At 52.3% G+C, this 27,479-nt stretch overlaps 1 protein-coding gene across 9 annotated transcripts in view; it reads right to left on the bottom strand.

Moving 5' to 3' along the window:
* Positions 1-7,920: 7,920 nt before the first annotated feature.
* The window catches only part of CUL9 (cullin 9), a 29,663-nt gene continuing 10,104 nt past the window's right edge, over positions 7,921-27,479 (bottom strand). For 4 of the 9 annotated variants that reach the window (XM_027664638.1, XM_027664637.1, XM_027664643.1 and 1 more), the window contains 36 exons: positions 26,998-27,188; positions 26,129-26,504; positions 25,727-25,928; positions 25,208-25,415; positions 24,918-25,105; positions 24,555-24,772; positions 24,177-24,408; positions 23,689-23,794; positions 23,162-23,389; positions 22,925-23,015; positions 22,681-22,852; positions 22,387-22,492; positions 21,930-22,025; positions 21,667-21,842; positions 21,021-21,154; positions 20,765-20,941; positions 20,407-20,522; positions 19,751-19,933; positions 19,239-19,399; positions 18,724-18,934; positions 18,464-18,629; positions 18,167-18,312; positions 17,867-17,984; positions 17,216-17,412; positions 16,875-17,134; positions 16,434-16,797; positions 15,984-16,124; positions 13,557-13,721; positions 13,306-13,469; positions 12,327-12,420; positions 12,031-12,105; positions 11,432-11,542; positions 10,791-10,908; positions 10,310-10,443; positions 10,023-10,117; positions 8,806-9,764 (listed from right to left, as the gene is read on the bottom strand). In XM_027664638.1, the coding sequence (XP_027520439.1) occupies positions 9,572-9,764; positions 10,023-10,117; positions 10,310-10,443; positions 10,791-10,908; positions 11,432-11,542; positions 12,031-12,105; positions 12,327-12,420; positions 13,306-13,469; positions 13,557-13,721; positions 15,984-16,124; positions 16,434-16,797; positions 16,875-17,134; positions 17,216-17,412; positions 17,867-17,984; positions 18,167-18,312; positions 18,464-18,629; positions 18,724-18,934; positions 19,239-19,399; positions 19,751-19,933; positions 20,407-20,522; positions 20,765-20,941; positions 21,021-21,154; positions 21,667-21,842; positions 21,930-22,025; positions 22,387-22,492; positions 22,681-22,852; positions 22,925-23,015; positions 23,162-23,389; positions 23,689-23,794; positions 24,177-24,408; positions 24,555-24,772; positions 24,918-25,105; positions 25,208-25,415; positions 25,727-25,928; positions 26,129-26,504; positions 26,998-27,188 (6,113 nt within the window). In that variant the 3' untranslated portion in view covers positions 8,806-9,571. Of the gene's footprint in view, positions 8,114-8,805; positions 9,765-10,022; positions 10,118-10,309; positions 10,444-10,790; positions 10,909-11,431; positions 11,543-12,030; positions 12,106-12,326; positions 12,421-13,305; positions 13,470-13,556; positions 13,722-15,969; positions 16,125-16,433; positions 16,798-16,874; positions 17,135-17,215; positions 17,413-17,866; positions 17,985-18,166; positions 18,313-18,463; positions 18,630-18,723; positions 18,935-19,238; positions 19,400-19,750; positions 19,934-20,406; positions 20,523-20,764; positions 20,942-21,020; positions 21,155-21,666; positions 21,843-21,929; positions 22,026-22,386; positions 22,493-22,680; positions 22,853-22,924; positions 23,016-23,161; positions 23,390-23,688; positions 23,795-24,176; positions 24,409-24,554; positions 24,773-24,917; positions 25,106-25,207; positions 25,416-25,726; positions 25,929-26,128; positions 26,505-26,997; positions 27,189-27,479 lie in introns of those variants that run through there. The other 5 variants (XR_003531117.1, XM_027664641.1, XM_027664640.1 and 2 more) reach the window with 5 other exon arrangements.

The raw sequence follows: 27,479 nt of genomic DNA, 5'->3' as shown, positions 1-27,479 counted from the left end.
TTCCAGATCCTCAGTGAGCTTGACCTTTCCATGCAAAAGCATAAAGAGATGGAGAGGATGAGAAGAACCTGTGGAATCTAGAAATTGGTGGTCACCACACACAAGCTCAAGCCCACCAGATTCTCTGCCCTGAAATGCTGGCCTGCATTTTTGGGTTGGGGTGACCTTGGAGAAAAAGAAATTCTCCAAAAATAACACCATCCATCTTGAAGAAGAGCAACCTCTTGAAGTACTACTAGTGAACAAGAGTGAGCAGTAGAGCCAACCAATGGACTAAGCCGCCCAGGGAGAACAGCACAATCTCTTCCAAGAGCCCATTCAGACAAGGAAGTTTACAGCTTTGATGTTGGATCAGGACATCCTAAAGGTGCAGCTGCTCTTAGGGATTTGCATATCCAAGCATTAACAGTCCTATATGTGACAGTTCAGATCAGAGCAATCCGGATCAGTTTCTGTCTATGATGAGCCTTTCCTTCTATAAAATGACAAGAAAAGTGAGTCCAATAGTACAAGCAGGTCTCCCTCTGACTAACAAATTCAATTTAGCTACCAAGTGAGCACCCATACTATCCCCTGCTGTAGAAGAGGTCTACTTGCATGCCACAGTTCAGCAAATGCAAAAGGTTTAATCCTTTTATCCAGAGGTTCAAATCCTCTCCCTACCTCCCCTCTTTCCTCACTACACCTACTCTTGACCTGACCCTCTACTCTTAAATATTCTATCATATCCCTATTCCCATGATATCTCAATTCTAATTGCTGTAGCCTTCTTAACATTAGAAGAATGAAAAGTCCTAAATTACATACAAGCCCAAAAAGGTCTAGACTTTGTAGGCCCCTTTGATTATTACAGCCAGTAGCAAACAGAATCACACTATTCATTAGGGAGCCTCTTTGGAAGGTGAATTCCAGATAGTAATAGGATTCAATATAGAACAGGCACCAGTGTACCAATCTGCTCTGCAGGCCTGCCTCATTCCTTAAGGATATGTGCCTGAACAGGAATCAATATGGTAAGGTGAAGATAGAACTGTAACATGCAAAGTTAATCTCCTCCCTGATCTTACTGAATCATACAACTGAATCATAGCTTGAGCAGGAATAGAAATTAACACCCTTGCTATCATTCCACTCATCTTCAAATCCCAGCACCCATGAGCCATTGAAGCCATAATCAAATAATTCTTTGTACAAGCAGTCGCCTTTTGAAGCATAACCAATGAGACATTGGCCAACTAAACCACCCAATGTCCTACCCCTATTGACAACAGCAATTGCAATCAGACTAGTCCCAGTCCCATTCCATTTCTGATTCCCAGAAGTACTTAATCCCTAATCACAGCTATTATTCTAGCAAACATAATTAAATTTCCCATCTCCCATCACCGTTCTCTTCCTAACTCGCTCAACTCAAAACTATATAATCACCATAATCCTTGCCTCAGCAGCCCTAGGATACTGAATTGGACTAAATCAAACACAAATTTGAAAAATCTTAAGCATTCTCACTTAGGTTGAAGAGCCATAATTGTTAAACACCCCCTAACTAACTTTCTACTTACACTTCGTAATAACTGTCACAATATTCTGTGCTCTAAATGCAAACAAAGTTCAAAAACTACCAATGATAATGGCCTAAAGAATGAAAAGATCAGTGTTTACAGAGCCATAGTGCTGTCTACTCTCTTATATGGATCTGAATCATGGGTCATCTACCGCCACCACCTACATCTCCTAGAACGCTTCCATCAACGCTGTCTCTGCACAATCCTAAATATCCACTGGTCAGATTATGTGACCAATACATCTGTTCTAGAACAAGCAGCTGTCACAAGTATTGAGGCCATGTTACTGAGAACACAGCTGAGTTGGGCAGGGCATGTCTCAAGGATGAAGGACCACCACCTCTCTAAGATCTTGCTTTATGGTGAACTTGCCACCGGCTGCCGCAAGAGAGGAGCCCCAAAGAGAAGATACAAGGACTCCCTGAAACAACATCTCAGCCTTGGCCATATTGATCATCATAACTGGTCTACTCTGGCCTCCAATCAGGAGGCGTGGAGACACACTATCTATAACGTTGCAGATGCTTTTGAGAAAGCACGCAGGATCACCCTTAAGGAGAAAAGACAATGCAGAAAGAATTGTGTCTTGCAGAATACACCATCTCAGGAGTCTTTCTGCTGTGCCTTTTGCAATTGGTCATGCCTATCTCGTACTGGCCTTTTTAGCCACCAACACGCTTGCAACAAATGTGGGTAGAGCCCTTCCCAAATCTTCATTCACGAAGCCTAGCCATGAAAGAACGAAAACCCCACATACTAAATATAACCTCAATATTAGTATTAGGCTTTATAGCAGGATGAGGTGCTCCACTGGCTTTCCAGGGATTGAGGTAAGACTGACTGCCAGTAGTTCCCTGGGACTTCCTTTTTGCCCATTTTGAAGACTGGGCTGACAGTGGCTTTCTTTAAGTCCTCAGCAGCTCTCCTGAGGACTCTCCGAGTCCTCTCCCAATCTCCACAACCTTTCAAAGATGACCATGAGCAGCCTTGCTATGGTGTGCACCGGCTCTCAGTATTCATGGATACATCCCATCAGGGCCCATGGACTTGTGGATGTCAAGTTTGCCTAGGTGATCTCTACCCCAATCCTCCTTGACCAAAGAAAAATCTTCCTTCCACCATTCCTTTATCCTGGTCTCCTGTGTCAGAGATTCCTGAGGGGTACTCATGTAAGTGAAGACTGCTGCAGAGAAGGTGTTCAATAACTCTGCCTTCTCTGCATCCTCTGTTACAAGGTGTCTCCGTTTAATGAGACTGAAGTATTTTGCTAAGGAAAATGAGTTATGAGGAAGACCAAGCTCCTCCCTCTAAGCAATTGTAAATCCGAAATTAAGAGGCTGCAATTGAGGAAGTATGTAGAAAGAAAATATAACATCCCTTTGTTAAAGGATATATGTGTATTGGCAGGACAACAAAAGAACAAAAACAACTAAACAGTAATCCTGTACCCAAAGTTCCCTCCAGAAAACCATTTAAATACTTTCCGCCTTTTGGCGCAATTCTAGCCAGGGCCAGCAGGGGGCGCTGTTGGATCACTGGTGGAGCAGAGCCTGCAGTTGCTCTCTGGTGGTCGGCAGGGGGCGCTGTTGGGCTCTGCCGGTCGCCGCGTGAGGGCCCCGGAGCGCGGGAGGAGCCGAAATGGAGATTCCCCCACACCGAGAAGGGGAAGGGGAAAAGGGGCTCTTCCCATGAACTCAGGCTGTCGGCGGCTGCCTCTGGCCGGGATTCCCCCCCTTTGTCGATGGCGCAAGCTGCTGCCAAAAATGGGAACGGAGGAGGGAAGGGGCAACCTCCTCCCCCAAAGGTTCCTCTGCAGAAGGGCCAAACCTCTCCGATGAAATCCCCGCAGGTCCGGGCTGGGGCAGAACAGGGCACAGGAGAACGAAGCTGAACTGGGACCAGAAGCAGCCAGATGACCTGGCCGAAAACAAAATGAATCTCGGAACCTCTCCACACACACACATTCCCTGAGTCAGGGCAAAAGTGGAGTGCCTGCTGTTTCCCAAGGAGAGGAAAAAAAAATAATCACCTCCCACAGTCTTCTGAGGGCCATCAGCCTGGAATGTAGCCTGTGGCCAGTTCTTTTGTGTGTGAATCACCCCAGCCAAAAACCACCCTCCCCTTCCCTTGTTCGAACATCCCTCTCTTACAATGATGCGGGGGCGGGGGGGGGGGGGGGGGGAGAAGAAAAAAACTTTCCCCACTTGGTTTTTTAGAACAAATAAACCTATGACACAAGGGTTTCCCTTCCATTTAGTAACAGGCCCACATGAGGCATGTTTTCCTTTTGTTACTGACCTATTTGAAGAAGCCTTTCTTGTTGTTCTTGACATCTTTGGCCAGATTTAATTCCAGTTGGGCCTTGGTCTTCCTGGTCTCATTTCTACATACTCTGACAACATCCCTATATTTGTTTTAAGTGGCCTGTCCCTGCTTCCACGTCCTCTATATCTCCTGCTTGTATTTGAGTATTCACAGGAGTTCCTTGGTTGTCTATGTGTGTCTCTTGCCCCTTTTGTGCAATTTCTTCCTCGTTGGGATGACCCATTCTTGAGCCTTGGAGGAAATGGTCCTTGAATATTGATCAGCTCTCTTGGACTCCTGTACTGGTTTTAAAATGCCAGGGAGGAAAAGTTAAGCCTGCTCAAGCCACCCCTGTATGATAGTGGAAGGGGAAAACAAAGAAAACAAGACTGCAACCAGTTAAAAATGTTAGAGTCACAATTTTACTGAGGTAAAATTACCAATAACAACAGTACAGAGAAAAATGGTCAACCCACAAAACCAGTAAAGGCAAAATGTTGCCTGGCCCCCCACCCCTAGGGCAAAACCAAAAATGGTACCCATTCCCTTGCTGTGCACCATGTGGCCTGGGAAAAAAATGGAAGTAATGCAGTAAACAAATTTCTGCCTTCCCTGGGCAGACAAAAACAATGGGGAACAGGGGCAAAACAAAACCTGGAAGCCTATTTTGTCCAAAAGTATTTATTCTGCCAAGATGCTGGTGTGGGTTCTGGCGTAGTGGCAGCTGGTGAAAGTAGCAGCCAGGGTCCCAGGCAGCTCTGGTGGTGGTGGTGCCAATGTGGCGGCTCTGGCGGTGGTGGTGCAGCTGTGGTGGCTCTCTCGCAGTGCTGAGAGGACACACAGTCCTGACTCCCAGTCCCACACACCCTCTCCTGCCTGTGCAGCAGCAAAAATAGCAAACCTTCCTATGAGAAATAAAAATACAGGGTTTTTTATAAATAGGCTTATCGTGAAGTTGTAAGATATCCAAGTTCCAAGAGCTGAACTTGGGTATCAGAGTCTCTTTCGGTGGGATAAGGGAAATGAGAAAATTCTTAAAAATTAAACCTTTTAGGGCCATTTTGTACACGAGGTTCCTTTTCTCCTTGGGCTAAGAACAAAGAAAGATCCATCACCTTTGACAGGGAATGGCTTGCAGCCAATTGGGATAAAGGGAAAGCCCCTTTTCAGAGAAAAGAAACCTTTTTAGGTAAAAAGGAATACATTAAAACTTATCTGAGAAGGCTGGTGTCCTAGTTAGAACAGCTGGGACCAGTTCATCACTGTAAGGGGTGTAACCCAAACTGTGTATTCTATAGCCTTCCATGCCATTTTCCAGAAACTGTTATCAATAGACCATTTACACCATCTGCCCAGAATAGCCTGACTCCTCAGGCTATAAACTAGGTGTTAAGAGACCTGCGAGATAGGACGATGCTCCTGTCCTCACACCCATTGTGGACCCCCTCAGAGGAAGACTGCAGACCACCACTCTCAAACAGATGGCAACCACCACTCTTGACTGGACTACAACCACCACTTTTCAACCAGACTGCAACCACCACTCTCGACTGGACTGCAATCACCACTCTTGACCAGACTACAACAGCACTCTCACCAACAGGTTTTCCCCTCTCCTTTTACTTTGGACTCAGGGGGCCCAACGAACACCACTCTGTTCATGCCCCAGGGTGCTGGGTTATACATTTGGGTTTTGTGGGTTAAAACCAATTGTTTGTCTGCATAATTGTACTTATTGTATTATTTTATTAAATTGTTATTCTGACTTATAATCTCTCTTTTGAGTTGGGTTCATTTCCCCTGCCGGTTTACCTTTAAACCAGCACAGCTGGGATTTTGGAAAACTATAAAATGTATGAGTTGTACGGCCACAGGGTCTTTCTCCTCAAAAAACTCGGTGAGAGAAGGACCCGGCACACCAAATAAATTCCTTGTTTCTTTGCTCCCTGAATTACACCATCTTTCTAAATTTAAAAGTGGGATTTTTCCCACATTCCATTTTCGGCTTTGGGACTGAAAGAGGCAGTCCACCAAACATGACACAGAGGGTATAGAATACACCATTTGGTCACCCCACATAGTGCTAAACTTCACCTCCTATCCTTTTAACTAGGGCAACCTTTCTTCGCTGCAAGGCCCATTCCTTTGCGATTCTTCCAAGAAGGTCCCTGAAGAGGATAAGTTTGTTCTGCTGAAGTCCACAGTTGCGATCTTCCTTACTGCCCTGCTTGCTCCTCACTCAGTACTAAACTCCACAGTCTCATGGTCGCTGTTTCCAAGGCTGCTCCCAGCCTTTGCATCTCCATGGTCTAGTCCTCCTGGTCTCTTTCCCAAACAGCTTCATGACAACATTCCAGTCATGAGACCTGTCTCATTATGTCTCCCATTATGCAGTAAGAGCAAAGCTCTGAGACTGCACAGGGAGCTCTAGTTCCTCTGGCTTCTTCCCCATACTGCAGGCACTGGTATATACAAGCACCTTACAGAGTGATTGGAGTGTAGAGGTGCAAGAGGATGCCCTATAGTCACATCTTTGGTTTTCTGGAGGTATCCCCGCTTAAGCCTTATTTTTCTGGATGGGTGGTCACTATAACTTCCCCCTTCCCCCACCTTTCCCAGCTTAAAGCTCACCTTACCAGGATAGCCATTCCTTTGGCAAAGACTTAATGCATGTCTAATGGACCTGAATGGCCCCTAATTCTGCCTCCTGCTACTGTGGGTACTGTTACACTCCTACAGACTCTGCAAGGAGGCTTGGGACCTGGGAGACCTAAGTGAGGGGAAGAAGGAGGGGAGAATGAAGCAGGGAGGAAGAAAAAAAGGGAGGCAAGGGAAAATTGGGAAATAACAGGGAAGAAAAAAAATGAGGGTGTGAGAGAGGGAGGGGGAAAGGCCAGGGGAAGATGATGGAATGAAAGAAGAAAGAAAGGTAAAAGAAAGAAGGCAGGTAAAAAGGAATGAAGGCAGGCAGGGAGGCAGGCAAGAAGGAAAGAAGGAGGTATTGAGGAAAGTAGCAAAAGAAGGAAGATAGGAATTAAAAACAAGAAGGTGGAGAAGTGGGCAAGGAGGAATAGAAGAAAGCAGAAAGTCAAAAAGGCAGGAAAAAAGGGGAGTTTAAGTGTGTAAGTATATAAAATAAGGACAGAGGTCAATAGTGAAAGGAGGAGGTAGGAAGTAGAGAGTAATAAAGGATGGACATGAAAGGCTAGACAGAAGGATGGATGAAAGGAAGAACAGAGGGGAGGAAGGACAGATGTACAGTGAGGATGGAGGGAAGTAAGGGGGGAGGAAAAGGAAAGGAGGAATGTAAAAGAAGAAAGGAATGTGAAAGAAGAAAGTAGGGACATAGCACGTCTGTAGATATTGTAGCTATCTTTGCATTTTATATGCAAAGTCATTTGATTGTAAATAAATTTTGTTTACAGGTTGTCATGATCTGGGGAAATGAATGTTCATCAGAAGTAATGGAGGTAGAAGGGATAGCAGGCAGGAAATAAAAGAGAACTTGGCAATCATGCCACATAACGTTATCTGTCAACAAAATCAACCAACCTTACCTGGACGGAGAGGCTCCCTTACTTAGCCTAGATGAGAAATATGCCATTTTTGTGATTAATAAACAGGCAAATGCTTCATCATTCAATTAGTGATGTTCATGGATGAATGAGACTCTCACTGTCCCTACTTACTATGCTGAGAAAGAAACCACAGTCAAGAGAACAGCCTTGTCAAAAATCAGCAGGGAGATAAGCCCCTGTTGATCACAACTCTCGTCTGACACTGTGAAGAAACTTCAGAGGTGGGAGGCCCCCACAGTTGTGCAACTCAGACCAGTTGCCAGTGAAATACTACTCCTAACTTTTACCACTTACCCAGTGAGGTTTGTGAGTGAGTGAGCCCCAAAGGGCTCTCACTTCTGATGCCAAGTGCCTGGCACGACCAGCTCCAGTGTCAGGTAGGTAGTTTGACTGGGACAGTACCCCTGTCAAACCATAACACAGGTGTCCTACAAGCTAAGGGAGGACAGAAACCTCCCGCAGAGCAGAACAGCAAGGTTTGATCTTGATTTTCAGTACAAATATTGTCCATGAGAGCAGAGACACACTCCTTCTGACCTTTTGGGTCAGAAGGCATCCAGGAAACAGTGAATGAAGAACTCAAGGCATGAATCTCCACATAAGCAACTTCGGCATCTAGGACATTCTGCTCTGTCCTCCCAACAACCTGGGAAATTCAGGTTGTTCCTGCAAGGAACAAGTGGGGATGAGGCTGTCTGGGCATCCCCATCATGTCTCTCCCCCTCAGTGCCCCTTAGAACAGGGCCCGAAGAGGTGTCACAGGGAACCCACTTGCCACATATGGGCAGCAGGGTTGGGACTTTCACCATGACAGACTGCAGGATTAGGAGCTAGGGGGTGCGGGAGAGTGGAAAAATTAGTCCTCTCTCCTGGTCTGTCCTGGCAGTTGGTCCCTGCCCAGCATCCCGTAAGAACCCCAGAGCCCTCTTAGATGATACCCAAGCCTTAAGAGCCCTGTGTCTCCAAAACAATCCTACAAACCTCCAAATCACCCCTCAAGCCCGATAGCAGTTCCACATCTGCCTTCTGCTGGGCACCAGATGTTACCACCTTCATCAACACACAGGCAGTCTTGTCTTGCACCTGCTCCCAGAAACACCAACCCCAACACCCTGTGTGGTCTGGTCCACCATCCTCTTTCCGTCCCTCCCCATACCTCTTTATGTTCCCTGAACTGCCCAGGAAGGAAAAGGCACTTTATAGGGCAGACTGTGTGCCCTGGGTGAGGATTCCAAACCCACACCAATTTCACAAATAACTCCTGGGATGAGCACATCAAGGTCACATCCTCCTCACTTGAGGATATCCTACTCTCCCTCCCCACTCATGTTCCCCACAGACAACAAGGAGGCTTGTGCTAGAAGGAAACTGTTTCTTTTTTTAAACAGAACTTTTTCCAACCCTTGTTCCTCAGGGTTTTCTTTTTTTTTTTTGCAAAGATAAAGTATTATCTGAACAATCTCTGCATATATATATATATAACATATGTTTATACACTTAAACAGTCCTGCAAACTTGTGTCACTTGTAGCCCTTCCTGCTTCACAGCAGAGACAAAAACTCCAACAGCAAAAATGCTGCCCCTCTCAACTAGAGGAACTGAACCACATCCATCTGTGGCTCTGGAGGGAATCCCACCAGCTCCAGATGCGAGGCTTTGACTTGAGTGTAAATGCATCACTCTACAGCATTTCTAGACGCTGGCCATTTCTAAACAGTGCCATGCTAGGATACATGCCACACTCACCTGTGCTCAGACCTTGGGAAGAGCACATCCAAGGACAATGAGCAGCCCTTTAACAGGTGGCAATAGTCCTAACTTTGCAGGTGGACTGTGACTTTAATTCAAATACCTATAGGCAGAACTGGAGACAAGGAAAAAAGACAAGGAGATATTTTTCTGAGAGACGTGGCCACAGGAACACAGACTAGCTGCCCAGAGCAATGTTTCTGCATATTAAAGAAGAGTCACTGAGCAATTAGCCTCCCAGAGGAAATGCTTTGTTCCACTTGAGAGCTCCTCCCTGCCTTTGAGGAAAAACACTAACACAAACTGGTTGAGACAGAGTAGAGGCAGAGGTCCAGGCTGGCAGGCTGGACAACAGACCACTTCTATGGTGGTCTTCTAGCTATGATAGCTATCATCATCATCAAAGTAGGAATCACAATCTGATTCATTATCAATCATAAAGTTGTCTTCATCGAGGTCATCATCATCATCATAGTCTTCCTGCCACTGTGGATCATACTCCTCATCTTCAACCTCTTTGCCACCCTCATCTGTGTTGGGGAAGTCACACAAGACGGTACGTTTTTGCCTGTTGAGAAGGAGAGCATCAGAGCAGAGCCCCAGCTGTGAGAAGCAACCACAACCCAACCCCACAGCGCCCTATAGAGGTTTTGCTGGTTTCCTTACACCACTGTTACTTAAATTGTTACCTCAAACCACAAAAGAAGATGCAAGTAATTAGTATCTGTCATTCACTCTTTTGTATGTCAGTGAGCACAGGAGAAAACTCTGCTCATCTGCTCTTTGTCTGCACTTATCCACTTTTTATCCAGCTAAGAAAACTCACCCTGTATAGGCAAGGGCTGAAGTAGGCACATTTGCAAGTTTCAACTTTCTCTGACCAGGATTTCCTGAAGACTGGAGCCCAACATGGAAATCCTGCTAGCATGAAAGAACAATCAGAAGAGAGAAATAGAGACAATATGCAATTTGGGGTGTATTTTGTGCTGCAAACCCCTTCCCTACACACACAACTCTTAGAGTCTAACCCCTCAGCTGACCAAGCCCCTTGTCTTGCCCACAATCAAATTAGACCAGAGCAAGACAAGCCACTATCAGGCATGTGAACTTCACCTGTGTGGAGTGCCAGAGAATTGCAAAGAGACGCTCCTTGATCTGGCGTACCAACTCCAAACCAGCACTGAAATGCTCTGCTTTCAGAAGCTGAAGAGAGGAGGCCAGGTCCTGGTACTGCAGCAGGGTTTCCTCTGCAATTAAAGACCAACAAAGTCATGTTGCATCACACACTCTTAAGCAGAGACCAAGTCTTTGGCTCTGACTATGAAGCCAGTCAGAGCTACTTAGATCTCCTGTGCATATATGGCACATTGCAGAACGGAACATGTTGCTCTTTACTGCATTGATCTCCATTAGCAGCCAAATTGTGCCAGTGGACTTCTCAGAAATTACATCAAGAAGGCAAAAATGGGCTGGGAGAAGTGAGAGGCCAGCTAGGTGCTGGTGTGTACGCTATTGTCCCACTACAGAGCTGCTGCTCTTTGAACTATACACTTTGGAACACTAGTCGCTACTTTAAAGAGGCTGCAGGACTTACCCAGAAGGATCTGCAGAGCATTAGTGAGCAGCTCTAGGCTCTCAGCCTGCTGTTCCACAATATCCATGCTCTCAGTGTCCTGGTTATAGTAGCTGTATACACAGGAGTAAGCCAGCACCTGGAACAGTACAGATCATGCTGTTAAGCACCCTCCTCCAGCTTCAGAGTGGGCAAGAAGTGAGCAGCATCAAACCCTTCCAGACCTCACTGCTGTCAGCGGCTGAAAGAAGCCTGGTGGCACTTCTGGTGTGTGGCCATAGCCCAGTGACCCATTATGCCAAGTGACAGCAGTGCCAGGCTACCTAGAGCTACTCACAGGATTGGAAATGAATGTGCAATTATTTTATATTGAAGTCTGAAAGAATTGATTGTTCCCACCTGCAAACCATCATGAGAACACAGACTGTAAATGCATAACAAGTGTCACTGAACAGCAGGCAAAGAGTCAAAACCACCAGCACACACAACCTAGGCATTGCTGGGCAGCCCAGGCTGAACTCAAGTAACAATGAACTGAGGGAATGGAGCACAAAGGGAAGCAGGCATGGTACTATAGAGCACCAAGAGCCCACAATAAAGGGGTTTCAACAAGTGTCAAACTCTTATTATGAAACCTCAGCAGGACTGTTATCCAGCCTTACCTTCCGTGCCTGTTCTAGCACTTTGCAGGCATCAAGAACAAAGGTCAAGTTCCTAATTTTTGGCATCTCTCTGATGGAAGAAATACTGTTCCTCAGACTCGTGGCAAATTCCTGCAATAACCAAAGGAAGGGAAAAAAAAAGCCAATGTCAGTGTCAAGCTCTACAAGATTAAAAAACCAGCACCTTCTACACAGGTAATTGCTAAGCATCCTGAAGTGCCATCCCAGAAGATGCAGACAGCAGCAGAGCATTTAATGCATCCAACTATGACATCTCTGTCACTGTGCCATCACTTCGACCTTTTACACTACCTCAGCTCTAGGCAGAATTCTGCCTTCAATCACCATTGCTTCCAACTACTGCATCACTTTGAGTCTGTGAACGCCACAAGTCAGGTGCTCAGTTTCCACAACAGACTTCGTAGAAGAAAGCAGGCCAAGGACTACCCCTTATGTCAGAGCAAGGGTGAAATGGTCAGGCATCCCAACGTGGACCTGAAGCCTACTTCTCAGCAGAGAAGACACTGAGACATAACAGAAGCTATCCCGATCCCTAGGGCTAAGGCAACAACAGCATCTGCAAAGGAAGGAGGCCTTACCCTTGCGTGATGATGAAAGGTACATCTCTCATTGTAATCCTGAAAACGCTTCTCCTGCCAAGCTGCTTTACTCACCTGAAAGGAAAGGTAAAAGTAACCTGTAGCAATTTCTCTGAAGTACTAGGGCTGCCTGGAAATGGCTACCACACACAGAAACTTTGACAATGCTGTTAGTATTACTGGCAAGCACAAAAGTCCAGAATAAAGGACCCAAGTGGAGATCCTCACCCTCTCTCTGAGAGGCTGGGTGCTTCTGAACACAGGCATGAACCACGGGGATACAGCAAACCACTCACCATAGCAGAGCAGTTGTAATAATCCTTATGATTCGGTCTCCAGGGCTTGAGGCAACGCCAACAGAAGCCATGACTACACTTTGCACATGTCATACTAAATGGTAGGAAAAGAACAATAGAAATCACTCAGACCTAAGAGCCACTTGCAGACAGTTCCTTCCAGTGCTCCTACATCACAGCACTGGAGTGTGCCACGCAGTCAGTCCCATTCACCCAGTATATTTTTTTAAAGCCTTTCCTAGAATCAGATGATGCTTAAAACCAGTCAGTGTCTCCAAAAATGAGATAGGTAAACTGACAGCATGATCTCACAGTAGCTTATCAAGTACTCAAAGGGTGACTAAGCATTCCACAGTTTGAAGCAAGATCCACATGAGCACCTCACCCTTCCCTCATGCATGTAGCACTCCACACAGTGCAGAAAGGCACTGCACAGCCCTAAGGCCACACATCACATGTGGGGACAAATCACAGCTGGGCATTAAGGGCTGTGCCAGTGCAAGAGAGAAACAAATCGCAACTCCTAAGCCCTAGCTTCAAAGCTGGAGGTAATTTCCCTATCATGTAAAAAGCTGCCAGAGATCCAAGCTGATTCAAAACAAACAGTCAAGAGAAAATTGCTTTAAGTTACAGGAATAGGTGAGCATGAAAGAAAAAATGGTGCTGAGCTATCCACTCCCCTAACCTTTACTTCTGTATGGCTATAGTGGATTCTGAGAGCAGACAAGAGCACAAGGTATTGCAAAATCAGTTCTATCACGGAGCCATCAACAGATTTAACTCTGAATGTTGGGAAACATTTTGCTTTTCTAGGAATTAAAAGCAATCACTCATTCTCCTAAAACTGTAAACCAGACCTGCTATAACAATTGAGTAATTGTCAAAAAAAAAAAAAAAGCAAAAAAAAAAGCAAAGCACGGTGGACCTAACTGTTTTTGCCCTCTCCTGTTTCCAGTAGCAAGCAAAAATGTATACTCACTGCAGGCAACCCTCATTTTTCTCTATCTGAGCCTGGCAGTTTGGGCAGTGCTTCGAAATGAGCTTAGCCAGATGTTTGCTCTGGGCTTCACTTGTCATTCCTTCATAGTATCCATCATCATCTACCCACTGAGACATGTGGCTGCAGCTGGCAGGATAATGGGCCTGAAAGGGAGACAGTCAACCACACAAAAGTAGAATGGTGCATGCCAAACCTAAGACAGTATTGCTCATGATTCAGCTCAGCCTCACCTCTGGGAAGCTGCAGTTGAAGCAGGATATCCAGGAGCACTTGGAACAGGCTGCTCCATAACCAAGTCCATCCTTAAGGAGGATCTGATCACAGCCCTGAGGGTTGGTGCACCATGTCAGGTTGGAGCAACACTCAACATAGCGTCTGAGGAGGGCTTTTTCATACTGTAATAAGAAGCCAGGAAGGAGATTTAAGGCAGAGAAGCTGCATAGTTAGGCCTTACAAGCAGGGTCTGAAGCCTCTGGGCTATACATCTCACTAAACAACTGCTCACAACAAAACAGCACTCAATTAGTTTATTCTTTCATTCCCTAAATTTCCCATCCCCACATGTCATATCTGGAGGCTGTTTCATTTCACAGAATTGCTGAGGTTGGAAGGCATTTCTGGAAATAAAAACTAGTCCAACCCCTCCAGCTCAAAGTAGGATTGCTCAAGACCATGTTCAGCTGAGTTTTGAATATACCCAAGGACAGAGACTACAAACGTCTCTGCCCAACCTGGTCTAACATTTCATTACCCTTACTATTAAAAAAAATCTCAACAACCCAAAACCAGTATTCTTACATTTAAATGGAATTCCTTGTATATAATTTAGTGCCCACTGCCTCTTATCCTTTCACTGGACATCATGAAGAAGAATCTGGCTCCTTAATCTCATTTGTGAATTTACACATGTTGATAAGATCCACTCCTGAGCCTCCTCTTCACCAGTCTAAACCAACCCACCTCTCCCAGCTACTTCAAGAGGTGCTCCAAAACCTAATTCATCTTTGTGCCCTTTTGCTGGATTCTTCCCAGTATGTCTGTCTTGTCCTGGTGAGCCCAGAAAGGGCCATAGTACTCCAGATGTTGTCTCATCAGCACTGGGTACAGGATCACCTTCCTCAACCTGCTGTCACTGCTCTTCCAACATCAACCTAAAACACTAATGGACCTTCTTAGCCATGAGGGCACAATGCTGGCTTATATTTAATTTGGTGTCCACTGTGATCCTTTTTTTTATTCCTGCAGAGATGTTTTCCAGATGGTTGACCCCCAGCATATCCTGTTGCATTGGGTTATACTACACCAGGAGCAGGACTTGGCATTTCCTTTTGTTGAACTTGGAGCAGTATGTTTTAACTTCAGCATTAGATCTTCACACAATAATCTAGTTATTTTGAAAACAGGATTGGACTAGAGATTTCCACAGATTATTGCAATCTAAATTATTCTATGACTGTCTCCGCACGAGACATTAACACTCCAGCCATACCACTTACTGAGCAAAGGAAAACATAACATTTCAGTGAGAGCATCAAAGTAATTTGTTAAAATTAGCTGCAATTTATGTTCAACAATTATTTCTTTTTATAAAAAAACCACAGCAACAGGCTATTAAACCTGCTCTCAGACAGGTGTGACTAAGGGATTTGCAAAGGCAGTGAGGACTAACTATCCAGATATATGCACTAATTCTTTGAGCACTTCTTACAAAAAACCGATACATCTAAACCAATGCTTTTCTGTAGCCTTGCCAATTTTGGTTGTCAGCTTGCAAGCTGAAAGAGAAACTGTAAGAGAGGCAAGCCTTCATGACTACTGTTCATTTCTCCTTATGACTGTTCATACAGGATCATGACAGTAAGAAGTTGGAAGAAGAGAATATTTTTGGAGAAGCAAAGGAAGTGGAAACCTGTCAAACAACAGAACAGTGGAAAACAGACAAGACTGTTCTGTCCAGCAGTTAACAGAAATAGTCTGTCATGTGACAGCTACAGCTCTGCCATTAGGTGGGGAAGGCATTCAGCTCTAATAACTAAAAACTGAAAGAATAGAGAGAAAAAGTAGCTTCTGCCTCAGAACAAGCTGCTGCTGCTGTCCCCTGCTGACCAAGGACTAAGGTAACCAGGAAGCCTGGTTTAGAAATGTCTGTAGACCCACACACACTTAGTGAAGATTAAGTCTAATGTGGTAATTTCTGCCATCTTCACAAAAACCTGAGGTGCTCAAAGCCAGAGACTGATGGAAGAGAAACAACATAGAGGTCACTGATGCAGCAATAGAATGAAATTGCTCACGTTTTCCTTTGTCCTAGATTTTACAATTGCTTCCAGCACACTAGTAGAGGATACTTGTCATGAGCTGCTACCACAGCTTTCACCCGGGCCTGAACTAATGATGCACCTGAAACGTTATTTGCAGGAGACATATTTAGAGGAAATACCACTGTGCTCTTTTGTTGACATTATGCTTTCTTGAATAGCTGGTATTGGTCATAATCAAAGATAACAGACACCACTGGGCAGAAATCTCGTTGGCCTCAATTATCACAGTGCCAGAGCTAGTAACAGGAAGGGGAAAAGCAGCAGCAAGATTATTTGATAGTGCTGACCAAAATGAAACAGAGCTTAGGCACAAAGCAACCACCTCTCCTACTTCACCTTCGCTATGATCTCCTCAGAGGATATGATGGAGTAAATGAAGGCTGTGGTTGGCTGTGCACAGCACTCAGATATGGGACAGGTGCAGTTGACAACCATGTTCTGTTCAATGCGAGTCGTGAGATATTCACTCCAACAGGGCTGTGAAGGCAGAAAAGAGGAGATGAGACCTAAACAGCGTTGTGTGACCCTGGAAGCCTTCCCCACCCAGCAGAGGGTGCACAAAACCCCTGGGTAAGTAACAAACCCATGGGTAAGTACTCAAAAGCACAAAAGTGGGAACGGACAAATCAGGAGCTGAAGGATCACAACAAAAAAGGGAGCTGAGAAAAGAGAATGTATCAGCTCTGAAAATCTCTGATAACATCTTCAGACAAAGAACAGCTGCTCCAAGTAGGCAGCAGCAATTCCCCAGCAAGTCACAGGAATCAAAGACCCCAGGACCTTCACCTTGCAGCAGTAGTGCATGCAGCAGAGGGTTGGTGGCTTCTCAGTGGGACACAGCTGGTTCACACAGACTGGGCAGTGGGTTCCAGGGCTCGGAGGAGGCTGGACATCCTGCACTTGCAGCCCCGAGGAGATGAGCAGAGCATCACGGTTCTCCACATAGCACTGGATCAGGAAATCCACGTTCCACCTACAGTGCATGAGGAGGTGCCGAGCAACGTCATCCGATATGCTCAGAGTGTCCTGGACCTGTTGTACTGTCTGGTTCATGAGCAGCTTTGCCTCCTCTGGACTAAGCGTGTGCCCCATTGGCACCTGCAGCATTGCCATAAGATATTCTTCCACCTTGTCTATGCCAGGATTCAACCTGACATGGAAAAATGTGTCATGTTCATACACGGTGGAGATGCACACCCCTCCACACCTGGTGACATGCCTCCCTACCAATGCAGGCTGTCTATGCTGTCCTCATCTGGAGATGCCTGTGGTGGCCTGCACTGGAAAGTCATCTGTGCCTGGCCCCCAAGAGGTGTCGTAGGTTCAGCAGAGATGTATTCCAAGACATGAGGCCTCCCCTCCTGGCGCCGGAGATAGCCCTGGTTCAACAGGTGCAGGACACAGGACAGCACGTCCACGCTGTGGCAGCAGAAGCTCAGGAACTGCACACCTGGCCCCAACCTGCCCTTCTGACAGGCATCAATCACCTATGGCAGCAAGGGAGCCCCACACTGCAGTGTGCCACAGCACCCATGCAGCCCCTCTCTGCCCCCCCAGGACCTCCATACCCTGAACACCAGGTTGTCGACGTGGAGCTGCTTCTCCACCTTGAGGATGCGGGTGATGAGGCAGCAGAGGACATTCCTCTTCCTTTCCAGGGCGCTCACCTCAGCCCTCTCTGTCCGCAGGTACCTCTGCTGGGGCAGCAGCCTCAGGTGGCGGCCAGACGCCTGAGCCAGGGCTGCCTGGTTCAGCTGCAGTGCACCTGGAGCCAGCACCCAACCCAGGGTCAGCCAAGCCTCCAGTAGGGCCTTGAAGGAGCCCCAGGACACACATGTGGCTGCTGGACCCAACCTGGGCCTCCCCCTGCTGCCCCCACAGTTGGCCGCCACAGCCCTGTCCCCCACACGTGGCCCCAAGCAACAGCCATGCACACAACCCCATCCCTGTCCCCAACCCCACACACAGACCTGAGACACAACCATCCACACTGACCCGCACCCCAAGCATGGCCCCAAGCCCCAGCCCCACACACCACTCCCAACCCTACACCTGGCCTAATGGCCCCAACCTGGCACACAGACTCGCACCCCCAGAACCACCAGACAGACCCACCCAAGCCCACTCACTTTCCGTACGAGTCTGTGCACCCCAAACCCCAGCACCTACTCAGGGCTCAGAGCAGCACCTCCCCAGGGGTGCCCCAGCCCCACATTCACCTCCCAGTGTGCAGCTCTGCACCAGGACGCCCTGGCCGTGGGTCAGCGGTGTCAGCGCGTGGTGCACCAGGTCAGCAGGGAGCCCTGTAGCCTGCAGCAGGGCCTCCACAGCCACCTCCTGCAGCAGGGCATGGGAGGTGAATGGCTGGCCAAGACCTACTGGCTGCAGGCCGAGCTAAACAAGGGTGTCCTGTGCCCCAACCGCTGCTGGAGACCCCACTGGAAGCGAAGGGAGGACACAGCCCTGCCAGGCTCTGGCAGCCACTGCCTCCCTCCCCCCACTGTGGCCCCAGCTCCTACCTCAGCACTGTTGAAGCACAGCAGGATGTACATCTGTAGCGTGGACACGTGGAGGACACAGTCTCCAAACTGCAGCTCAGCGTGGCCCAGCCACGTCCACTGCAATCGCTGGGGCTTCGTGCACTCCCAGCCCAGCCGGCTCTGGCCTGCCAGGGACAGTGTCAGCACAAGGGCCAGGGACCAGCCCTGACCAGCACTCCCAGCCCACGCCAGCACGCCGCCACTTCTGGCTGAGCTGCTGGGGAGGGTCTGGACCCTGGCAAGACCTGCACGCACACCCACTGCCACAGCACTCACTCTGCTGGCAGAAGTCAGCAAACTCATCCAGGGGGGAGCACAGCGCTGCCGAAAAAAACCTCCCAGGGTTATCCATGTAACAGAGTGGGGAAACAGGCCAGCAGCGTGGGGACAGGGCCAGCACCTTCACCTCTGGCACATCTGCCACGGAGGCTGTCTCCAGCACCTGAGCATGGGGACATGAGGGTGGCTCAGCTCAGGCTCCAGGATCCCCATGAGGAATGCCAGTGGTCTCCAACCTCCCCACCCCACCCTCTCACCTCATCCAGGCCCGTGTCCAGCTCCAGCAGCCGCTTATCCTGCTCCTGCAGCTGGAAGAGGCAGAACTGCCGCTGGAGCTCCTCTGACTCAGCCAAGTTGCTCAGCATATCTTGGGGAAAGCGGCTGGGGAAGCACAGCCCAATCTGCTCCACGATGCCTCCTTCCAGCCAAGACAGCCCTTGTGTCAGGAGCCGGTCCCCCAGGTAGTGCCTGCCACAGCCACCAGCATTAGGTCAGGGCTGGGCCCCAGCCCTGTGGTCATCAGCCACCCGCCAGGAGACAGACACAGCCCCGGCCTCACCCCATGCCACACAGGCCTGGCAGCACGCACATTCTGGGAATGTGTGTGCAGGGAATGTGCCTCTGCAGACTGGCAGCACCCACGGGTCCTCCACACACCAGAGCCGGGAAAAGCAAAGCGGGAGCACCACTGCCACACTTGGGCCAGGCTCCCCCACCACGCCACGCCACCCTGCACCAGGCCCCTGGTTCCACGGAGACACAGCACCCTCACCTGTAGAAGTGCTCGAAGCTGTGGGCGAGCTCCAGGCCACTGAAGACAACAAAGGGCTCCAAGAACTGCTGCAGCCGCTCCAGCGGCCCTGTGCTGCCCTGTGCTGCCCTGCGGAGCTCCTGGATCTGCACATCGAGGTAGCGGGCAAACTGCTCACTCACCTGTGAGGAACAGGGCTGGCTGTGGAGGGGACTCACAGGGTGGCCACAGTGCAGGCCTGGGGGAATATCCCCTGGGGGAGCAGCTGGGAAGCTCTGGCACTCTCCAGGCAGGGGCCGAGGGTGCCCAGGCACCAGCCCAAGGCATGAGTGTGCCGGGACCAGGCCCACACCATGATGAGCACCACATACCCGCAGCTGGGGACGGGGCTGCCGCAGGACAGGGCTCTGTGGCTGGGTGGGGACGAGCACACCACCCACCCAGAGCTCACCCAAAGGCCATGGGCCAGGGCAGCTCCCCAGCCTGCACCCGCCTGGGGCCATTGGTGCCGGTGCTGCACTCCCTCGACTCACATGCAGGGCAGTCAGGAAGGAGAGCTGCAGCAAAGCTCCTGCAAAGCCCTGGCCCAGGGCCAGCATGAAGGCAGCCTGCTGCCCAAAGAGCTCCTCTGTGGCACTGCGCAGGCGCTGGTACAGCCCGCAGTATTGCTCCGCAAGGTCTGGCACCTGCCCTGCTGCCTCCAGGAACTGCTGCACCTGTGGGACACAGAGCAAGAGGGGTGAGCCCCACAGCAGGATGTGCCCATGGGAATGTCCAGAGCAGCCCCAGCCTTGCTCTGCCAACACTGACTCCTTGGGTCCCAGCCAGGGACCAACTTGGGGCCCTGTTGCTGCTGCAGGCTGCCAAAAGCTTGTGGAGAGGGCTGGGCAGGGTCTGTGAGGGAATGACAGAGGCACAGCAGCAGCCCAGCAGGAAATCAGGGGTCTGACACTGTTCCTTTCTCTTGGCCTGGCAGCATCAGCCTGGGTGCAGGGCCTGGCTGACACCTGAGCCATGCCAGGGTGGCAAGTGCAGCGGAGTTGTTCCCGCATTGCTCTGGGCTCTGTGGAGGCCTGGTACAGCCCTGTGCCCTCCCCATGCTCCCAGGGCACTGCCAGGCCTCACTCTCTGCTCCACCCACCCAGTGTGGGTCCCACATGCCCCTCCCGGCTGCCCCTCCAAGCTCTACCTGCTGCTGCACCACGCCACGCCAGCACTGAGAGATTCCCCACAGGCCACTTGACTTCTCCACCACTGCCTTCACAGCCCTGGCCGGCACCTCCTTGTTCTTCCCCGCCTTCCCACCTGCCAAGGGTCGACACTGGGGTTAGTGGGGTTCTGTGGACAGGCCCCACACACTGATTGACCACAGCAGGTCAGAGGGGACGCTGGGCAGGCATGGCCACTGCCGGGCCATGACCACAAGCCTTTCCTGGCTCAGGAGCCTCCTGTGCCACAGAGCCCTCCCAAGACAAACCCCATGGCCACAGCCTGACATCCCAGACCACCATCAGCCCAGCCCCACGGGAGGGCAGTGCCTCGCTCACCAGCTGCTCTTGTCTCCTCTGGCTCTGGGCCACCAGGGTCCACGTGCACCAGGAGCTGGGTCAGGCACCGCACACAGGATCCAAAGGCAGCCCTGTGTCCCCTGGCATGGCGGGGCGGCTCCACACGCTCCAGGTACTCCCTCAGCAGCCAGGCCAGGGGACTGACGCCATCAGGGTCTGCAAGGCCAACCAGACTCAGAGCCAGCTGCCTCTGCCTGGGGCACAGCACGGATGGGCCCCAGAGAGCGCAGGGTACCTGGGCTAGTGATGCTCTGCACCAAGGGGTTCACCAGGGCCTCCCAGCACGTCCTGCCCAATGCCCGGGCTGCCTCGTCATCAGGAAGGAAGCGGTCGGCGAAGCCCTGCTCGTGTTGCAGCGCCCGGTTCAGTCTGCAACAGCAACCAGGCAGCACACGGTGCCAATGGCTGGGAGAACTCCCGTGGGAAAGCAGAGTGCCGTGGTTGCTCCTTGCTCTGCCCCTTGCCAGGCATGACGGCTCATGGCCCCACTCGCCCCCAGCAGCCAGGGCCCCTTGCTGCCCCTGGAACCTGCTCGCAATGGCCCTTGGGCCAAGCAGAGGGGCTCTGCAGTGCCTTTGGCCATGAGATCCTGCTGCGCTTGGCCAACCTCTGCCATGTCAGCATGTGCCAGCTCCTGTGGGGAACCAGCACCCCTCTCTGGTGGGTTAACCAAGTCCACACACCCAGCTTAAACCTGGGGGACCTCAGGTGGCCCTGGCCCTCTGGGAGCCCTGGTGGCCAGGAAGGAGTGAGGGCCCCACCCTGTCCAGGCAGGACAGCCAGCTGCTCCCTTCCTAGCCCTGCAGTCCCCTCACGAGCTGCCAGCAACACCCCCTGGGGCCTTGAGACACCTGTGATAGCACAGCCAGGAGACAACTCACCTGCTAAAGAGTTGCAGCAGTTGCCCCCGGTCCCGGCAGATCTCCTGGCCCCAGGCATGAGCCTGAGCAGTGCAGGAGAGAAATGTCCGCCGGCACAGCTGCTCCTTGAAGACGGGCCAGAAAGTGGGCTTGGGACCCAGCACCTCGATGCCACGCACACGTGTGTCAATGCCACCCTACAGGAGAGTATGACCCTCAGTTCCTCAGGCCCAGCCCTGACACCCCACACTGCCAGCTCACTGGCCTGGCCCCTGCTCCCCTACCTGCTGGCACCGCTTCACCCGGATCTGGATGATGGGCCAGAAGCGGGTCATGTTCTCCAGCAAGATCACTCTGCTGTCCGAAGGCAGGATGGTAACCTGCAGGCAGTGAGCCCTCAGCATGCCAGGCAGCCACACCCTCCCACGGCCAACCCCCCATTTTAGTCACAGCCTCTGTACTCGCCATGCATCTCCTCTGTATCCCAGCGGCCCCAGCACAGCCTCAGGGCTTCCCCCACCAGGGCCCCACTCCTGGCTCACAGCCACAGCACACCAGCCTGCTGCAGACTGGCTGCAAGACTGCCTGTGCCCACCTTCCCAGCACCCACTGGAGCCTACAGGCCAGAGGAGGCTCCTACACATCCCCACCTCCCCGTGAGCGCCCTGCAGGGCCTCACACCAGGGCCAGACCTCCACAAGGCACAGCAAAAACCAGCCTCCCGCTCCCATGGGGACTCACTGTGTTGAGCTCCGTTCTGATGGTGGCAGGGCTGTCTCCACCCAGCACTACGACGCGGGATGGCATATAGCTGGAGTCCTCACTGGCCACCAGCATGCTCATCTCCCTGCAGCACAGCAAACACAGGGCTGCCCAGCAGTTCCCACCCCCCTGCCCTGACCCCCGACAGTCCCACGTACTGCTGTCCATGTCCTGTTACCCCCAGGACAGGGGCCACCGTGGCAGGGCTTGCACAGATCCCCAGAGCCCTCTCCTCCATACACAGCCCTCTCAGCCTTCCTGGCCCAGCCCCACCTGATCACCACACCACACTGCATGTGCACAGTGATGAAGTGGGAGCCAGTGCTGCCATTTGACTCCCAGTATGTCTTGGGGTTCCTGTCCGTGAGCTTGCTGGCCTGGTGCGGGTTGGAGGAGACCTGCACCTTCTCCCAACACTTGTCTTCCTTCACCTCCAGGCTGGAGCCTGTGGGGAGAGCACACAGAGCCTTCAGCCACTAAGCCAGCACAGGGGTCAGTTCCCACTCCCAGCACTCACCTCGGCACAGGTTTTGCAGGAAGACATCAAAGAAGGGTATGGTGATGGGCTGGTGACTCCGGCGGTGCTCCTCAATCTGCCCCAGGACCAGCTACAGGATGGGGCGAGGCTCTTACCGGAGCGCCTGGGTCCTCTCCCCTCCCCCACCGCAGAGCTGCGGCCGGCAGAGAGCAGAAGGCTGTCCCTCAGTGCCCTAAGACTCAGAGTCCCAGCACAGCTGGGCCTCCCCAGGCCCACCTGGATGCAGCCAGCCAAGATTCTGGTCGTCAGCTTCTTGTAGAGGCTGGCGTACTTCTCACAGTCTGTCACCAGGTTGAGCAGGGCTGGCGCCAGCGACGGAGCCACACTGTGCTTTTCCAGGGCTTTGGACAGAGCCTCGTGGGTGCCCACGTGGCACATCACCACCACACAGTCCTTGCTGGCAGTGGCCAGGCGGTGCAGGAAGCCAACGACCTCCTGCAGCACCTGCTGAGCCACAGCCCTGAGCAGCAGGGGTGGTGCCAGGAACTCCCCTGGCCCCCCCAGCTGGGGGTGCTGCAGCTCCATCCCTCCCACCCCGACTGCACCAGTGCCCACCGGAATCTGGCCAGGCACGTGGCCATCAGGACATGGACACGGCCAGGACAGCTGCTCCCCACCTCTCCCACCACGTTAGACACAACAAGGCCAGGCTGGGACCTGCTTCACCAACGCTGGGCCCAGCCAATGCACGGCACAGCCAGCACAGCTGCCCTTGCCTGCCCGGAGTCCCAGGGCCCCCTCACCTCCCAGCTGCTGCTGTGGGTGCTCAGGGAGGACACACAGGGCTCCACACACTCGTGCCAGGGCAGCACATCCTCCTGATAACTGTCCAGGAACTTGTTCAGGATCCTGAGCGACAGAGGGTGCATGGACAGCAGTGCCAGAGGCAGCTCTGCTTCCCTGCCCCACTTGGAAGGCACCTTTCAGGGACTGGTAACCAAGGCTCCCCTTGTACCTTGGACACCCCATCAGCAGCCAGGCATGTCCTGTGCTGCCCCTGCATGTCCCCACCAGCACCCAGACACATCCTGCTCTGTCCCCACATGGCCCTCTACCCAGGACAACCCAATCAGCACCTGCTTATGTGTTGGGGTGCTCCTGCCCCTGCCCCTGGTGAAGAACACCCCCACCAGGACACACAAACATGTGCCGTGTCTCCCCAACATCACCATCAGCACTCACACGCCTGCTGAGGGGGCCCCAGACCCCCATCAAATCCCCCTGCACCCACCTGAGGATGCTCAGGCTCACAGCTTTCTCCACTCCCAGCAGCTCCAAGCTGCGCAGCAGCAGCCTGAAGCAGCTGTGGTCCTGCAGCAGCTGGGCCACCTGCCCAGAGGGGACAGGGCCTTCACCGCAGAGCTGCCGTTCCAGGGCCACCACCACCTCCTTGGACAAAGCGCCATCCTCCAGGCTGCCCAGAAGCATCTGCACACCCTTCAGGTCCAGTGGCGCTTCTCTGCCTGCTATGACCAAGGACATGTGGGCCCAGCTCAGGCACCAGCTTGAGAGGCAGCAGCCTCTCGGGGTGCTCTGCTCTGGCAGGCGAGGCAGCCCTGCCTGTGGCACCCATGGAGCCGTGGCATGGGGAGGATGGGCAGCGTGGTACCTGCTGCCTCCAGGCCCAGGGGCAGCCCGTGCTCTGCGAGGCGGTTGATGGCGCGGAGGGCCAGCACCGCATGAGGGCAGCCGCTGCTCTGCCCATCCCTCCAGCAGCTCTGCAGCACCGCCGGGAGGTCGCAACTCGCCAGCTGCTCCGCAAGGCCCCGGTGCCCATCCATCAGCATGTTCACCACCAGCAAGCCATTCTGCACTCCTGAGGAGCCCCTGCAGGGACGAAGCCATGTGGGCGCTCTCCTCCCCCAGGCACAGAGCCTCCCCTGAACCCACAAGCCACCTGCCTGCTGTGCCCATTCCTCCCCACAGCGGAGGGTCCCCCCAGCCCCAGCTGCTGTCTGCACTCTGCCCCTACCCTGGGACCCTCTGCATGGTGCTCAGGGCAGCAGGGATAGTACTCAGCAGACTGGCAGAGCCCTCGCTGGAGGCAGAGCCGATGCTGGCAAAGATCTCCCGCATCATCTGCACGTCAGCATGGTTCCAGGACAAGGACTTCCCACCTCCTGGCTCACCATCTGCAGCTCCCACCAGCACCTTCAGGGCCTGCGAAGTCAGCAGCAGTCCAGAGGGCAGCGGGCATCTCCACCACACCTGGGTGAGCCTGCACACTGCCTGCCCACACACAGCATCCCCTCTGCCACTCACCGCCAGGCCAGCCTGCTGCACCAGGGCGGAGGAGCTGTGCTGCTGCATGCAGGCCAGCACGGCCCGCACGCCACCCTCCGTGGCAAACGGCACACGCCAGTCGTGCTGCGCCATCAGCGTGGCCAGCAGCCGCAGCGTCACCGCCACCAGCGCCTTCTCTGCCACCTCAGTGCTCAGCAGCTCCACTGCCACTTGCACCAGCTTCTCCCTGCTCGGGAAAGGATACCTCAGGAGGAGCCTCCTGGCACTGCCACTGGCACAACACCAGCACCTTGGGCCCTGCCAGCCACCTCCTCTCTGCCCACACGGCTCTGCCGCAGCTGGGTCAGCCCAAGGAATGAGCCTGCCTGAGACAAAGGGACACAAAATCCACTTTCCTCTTGCCAAGCATACAGGGACATACCAGTCTGCACACTCCCACTGCCACCTCCTGTACTCCCAGCTCCAGTACTGTCACCCACCGTGCCGACACAGCCCTCCCCGGGCAGCAGGAGGGGTGTGCAGCACCCCACGGCTCACCCTGAGCTCCCGGTCCCCAGCCTGCCCTGGGCTGTGCCAACTTGCTGCTCGGACTTGGGCTCCTCCTCCAGGATCTTCAAGATTTGCTTGAGCCCAGCTAAGCGCAGCCCCACCGCTGAGCTGCTGCTCTGGATCACGTCCACCACGGCTGCAATCTCGGCCAGCGAGCCGCTCTCGCTCACCCCTTTGGAGCTGCCCAACACTGGCCAGAGGGAGGGAGGCATCAGGGCAGCAGTAACACCCCCAGCAGTTCCCAGCATGCCATGCACTCACAAAAACAGCACCCACAGGCACCCCACCAGCTGCCTGGCCCCCCATGCCCTGCCCAGAACCTTCCTCTCTTGAGGCAACGGTGCCACTTCCAGCACTGCGTGTGCGCCCCAGCACGTAGCAGGACATTACCTTTGATCTGCTCCTCCATCACCTCTGGGAAGCACAGCCCTTCACTCCCAAGGAGCTCGCTGAACAGCTGGGAATCGGACTTCACTGCCACACTGGGGGCTTGGGGCAGCACTGTGGCTGCAGAAAGGTCTTCCTTTGCTGTCTTGGCCATCGTGGCTTCATGCCCAATGCTCCTGCAGCCACTGCCCTCTGAGGACACTGCGATGTTCCCCCCACCATCCTGCTCAGCCCCCCTACTGAGGAAGTATCTGGCATAGACGCGGCAGCCACGCAGGTCACGCAGAGTGCTGCCCTGGCACCGCTTCTCCAAGACCTGCAGCACCTTCTGGGCCAGTTCCGCAGGTACCAACAGCTGCATCAGGGCTTCTTCATCCACCTCCAACAGCCAGACCAATGGGGCCAAGTTAATCTTGGACTCGCCACAGCCCTCATGCCCCTTGTGACAGCCAGTGGCAGAACTGATGGAAAGGCTTCACCATTGGAGGTCCCTGGGGCCATTTCCCAGTGCCACCCTGGCTGTCCCCAACCCAACTGCCACCAGCCCAGACCTCCCACCTGCACTCACCACCCAACTGCAACTGGCAGAATGACCCCATGGCCTTGCCTCACCTACCCAAACCTCACTGGACAGTCACTCTTCCAGTCATGGGAGACTGTGTTTCCTCTCATCTCCCCTCATAGCTTTGCTGGGACAAGCTCCCCATGGTTTTGCCATCCCTACTCACCCTCCCATTTCTGTCCCATTTCTGCCCCATTCAGGCTGTCCCTGCATAGCTCATGTTTGCCATCTCCACTGGTCCTGGTCCTTTCCCTAATGCTCTCCCTCGCTCTCTCCCTCCTGTTTCCCCACTGCAGGCACTGGCCCATACCTGCTCTCCCTGGTCATGCTGGATGAGAAAGGTGATCTCTTTCTGCTCCTGTGCTTCCAGCTTCTTCACAAAGAAGAGCAGCTCCCACCACTCGGCACGGCTCAGGGCCTCTGCAGCCTTGGTCGGCGGCTGCCCCAGGTAAGGCAGGGAGTACAGACCTCCCAAGGGCTTGCACAAAAATGGCTGTGCAACTGCAGGAGAGCAGAGCAAGGAAGGGCACTGTCAGCTCTGCCAATTCCCCCATCCTTTGCTGCACACACCACATTTCAATTCAATTTCTATGTGGGATATGATGACTGGAAAGAGGTATACACAGAAGTGAAACAGAGCTCATGCTTCTCCCAAAATCAGAAAGACTGAGAAAAGGCTTAGTCTAACCAAGTTCATTTTAACACTTTGAACTGACATGAAGTCTCATCTCTATTTACAAGAGCTAGAAGCCATTAAAGAAGCCATCTTTTCAACTGGCAATACGAATATTT

Source organism: Corapipo altera, unplaced genomic scaffold (genome assembly GCF_003945725.1).
Source record: "Corapipo altera isolate COAL_440 unplaced genomic scaffold, ASM394572v1 76, whole genome shotgun sequence".
NCBI lineage: Eukaryota > Metazoa > Chordata > Aves > Passeriformes > Pipridae > Corapipo > Corapipo altera.
This window is presented reverse-complemented; position numbering and strand designations above follow the sequence as displayed.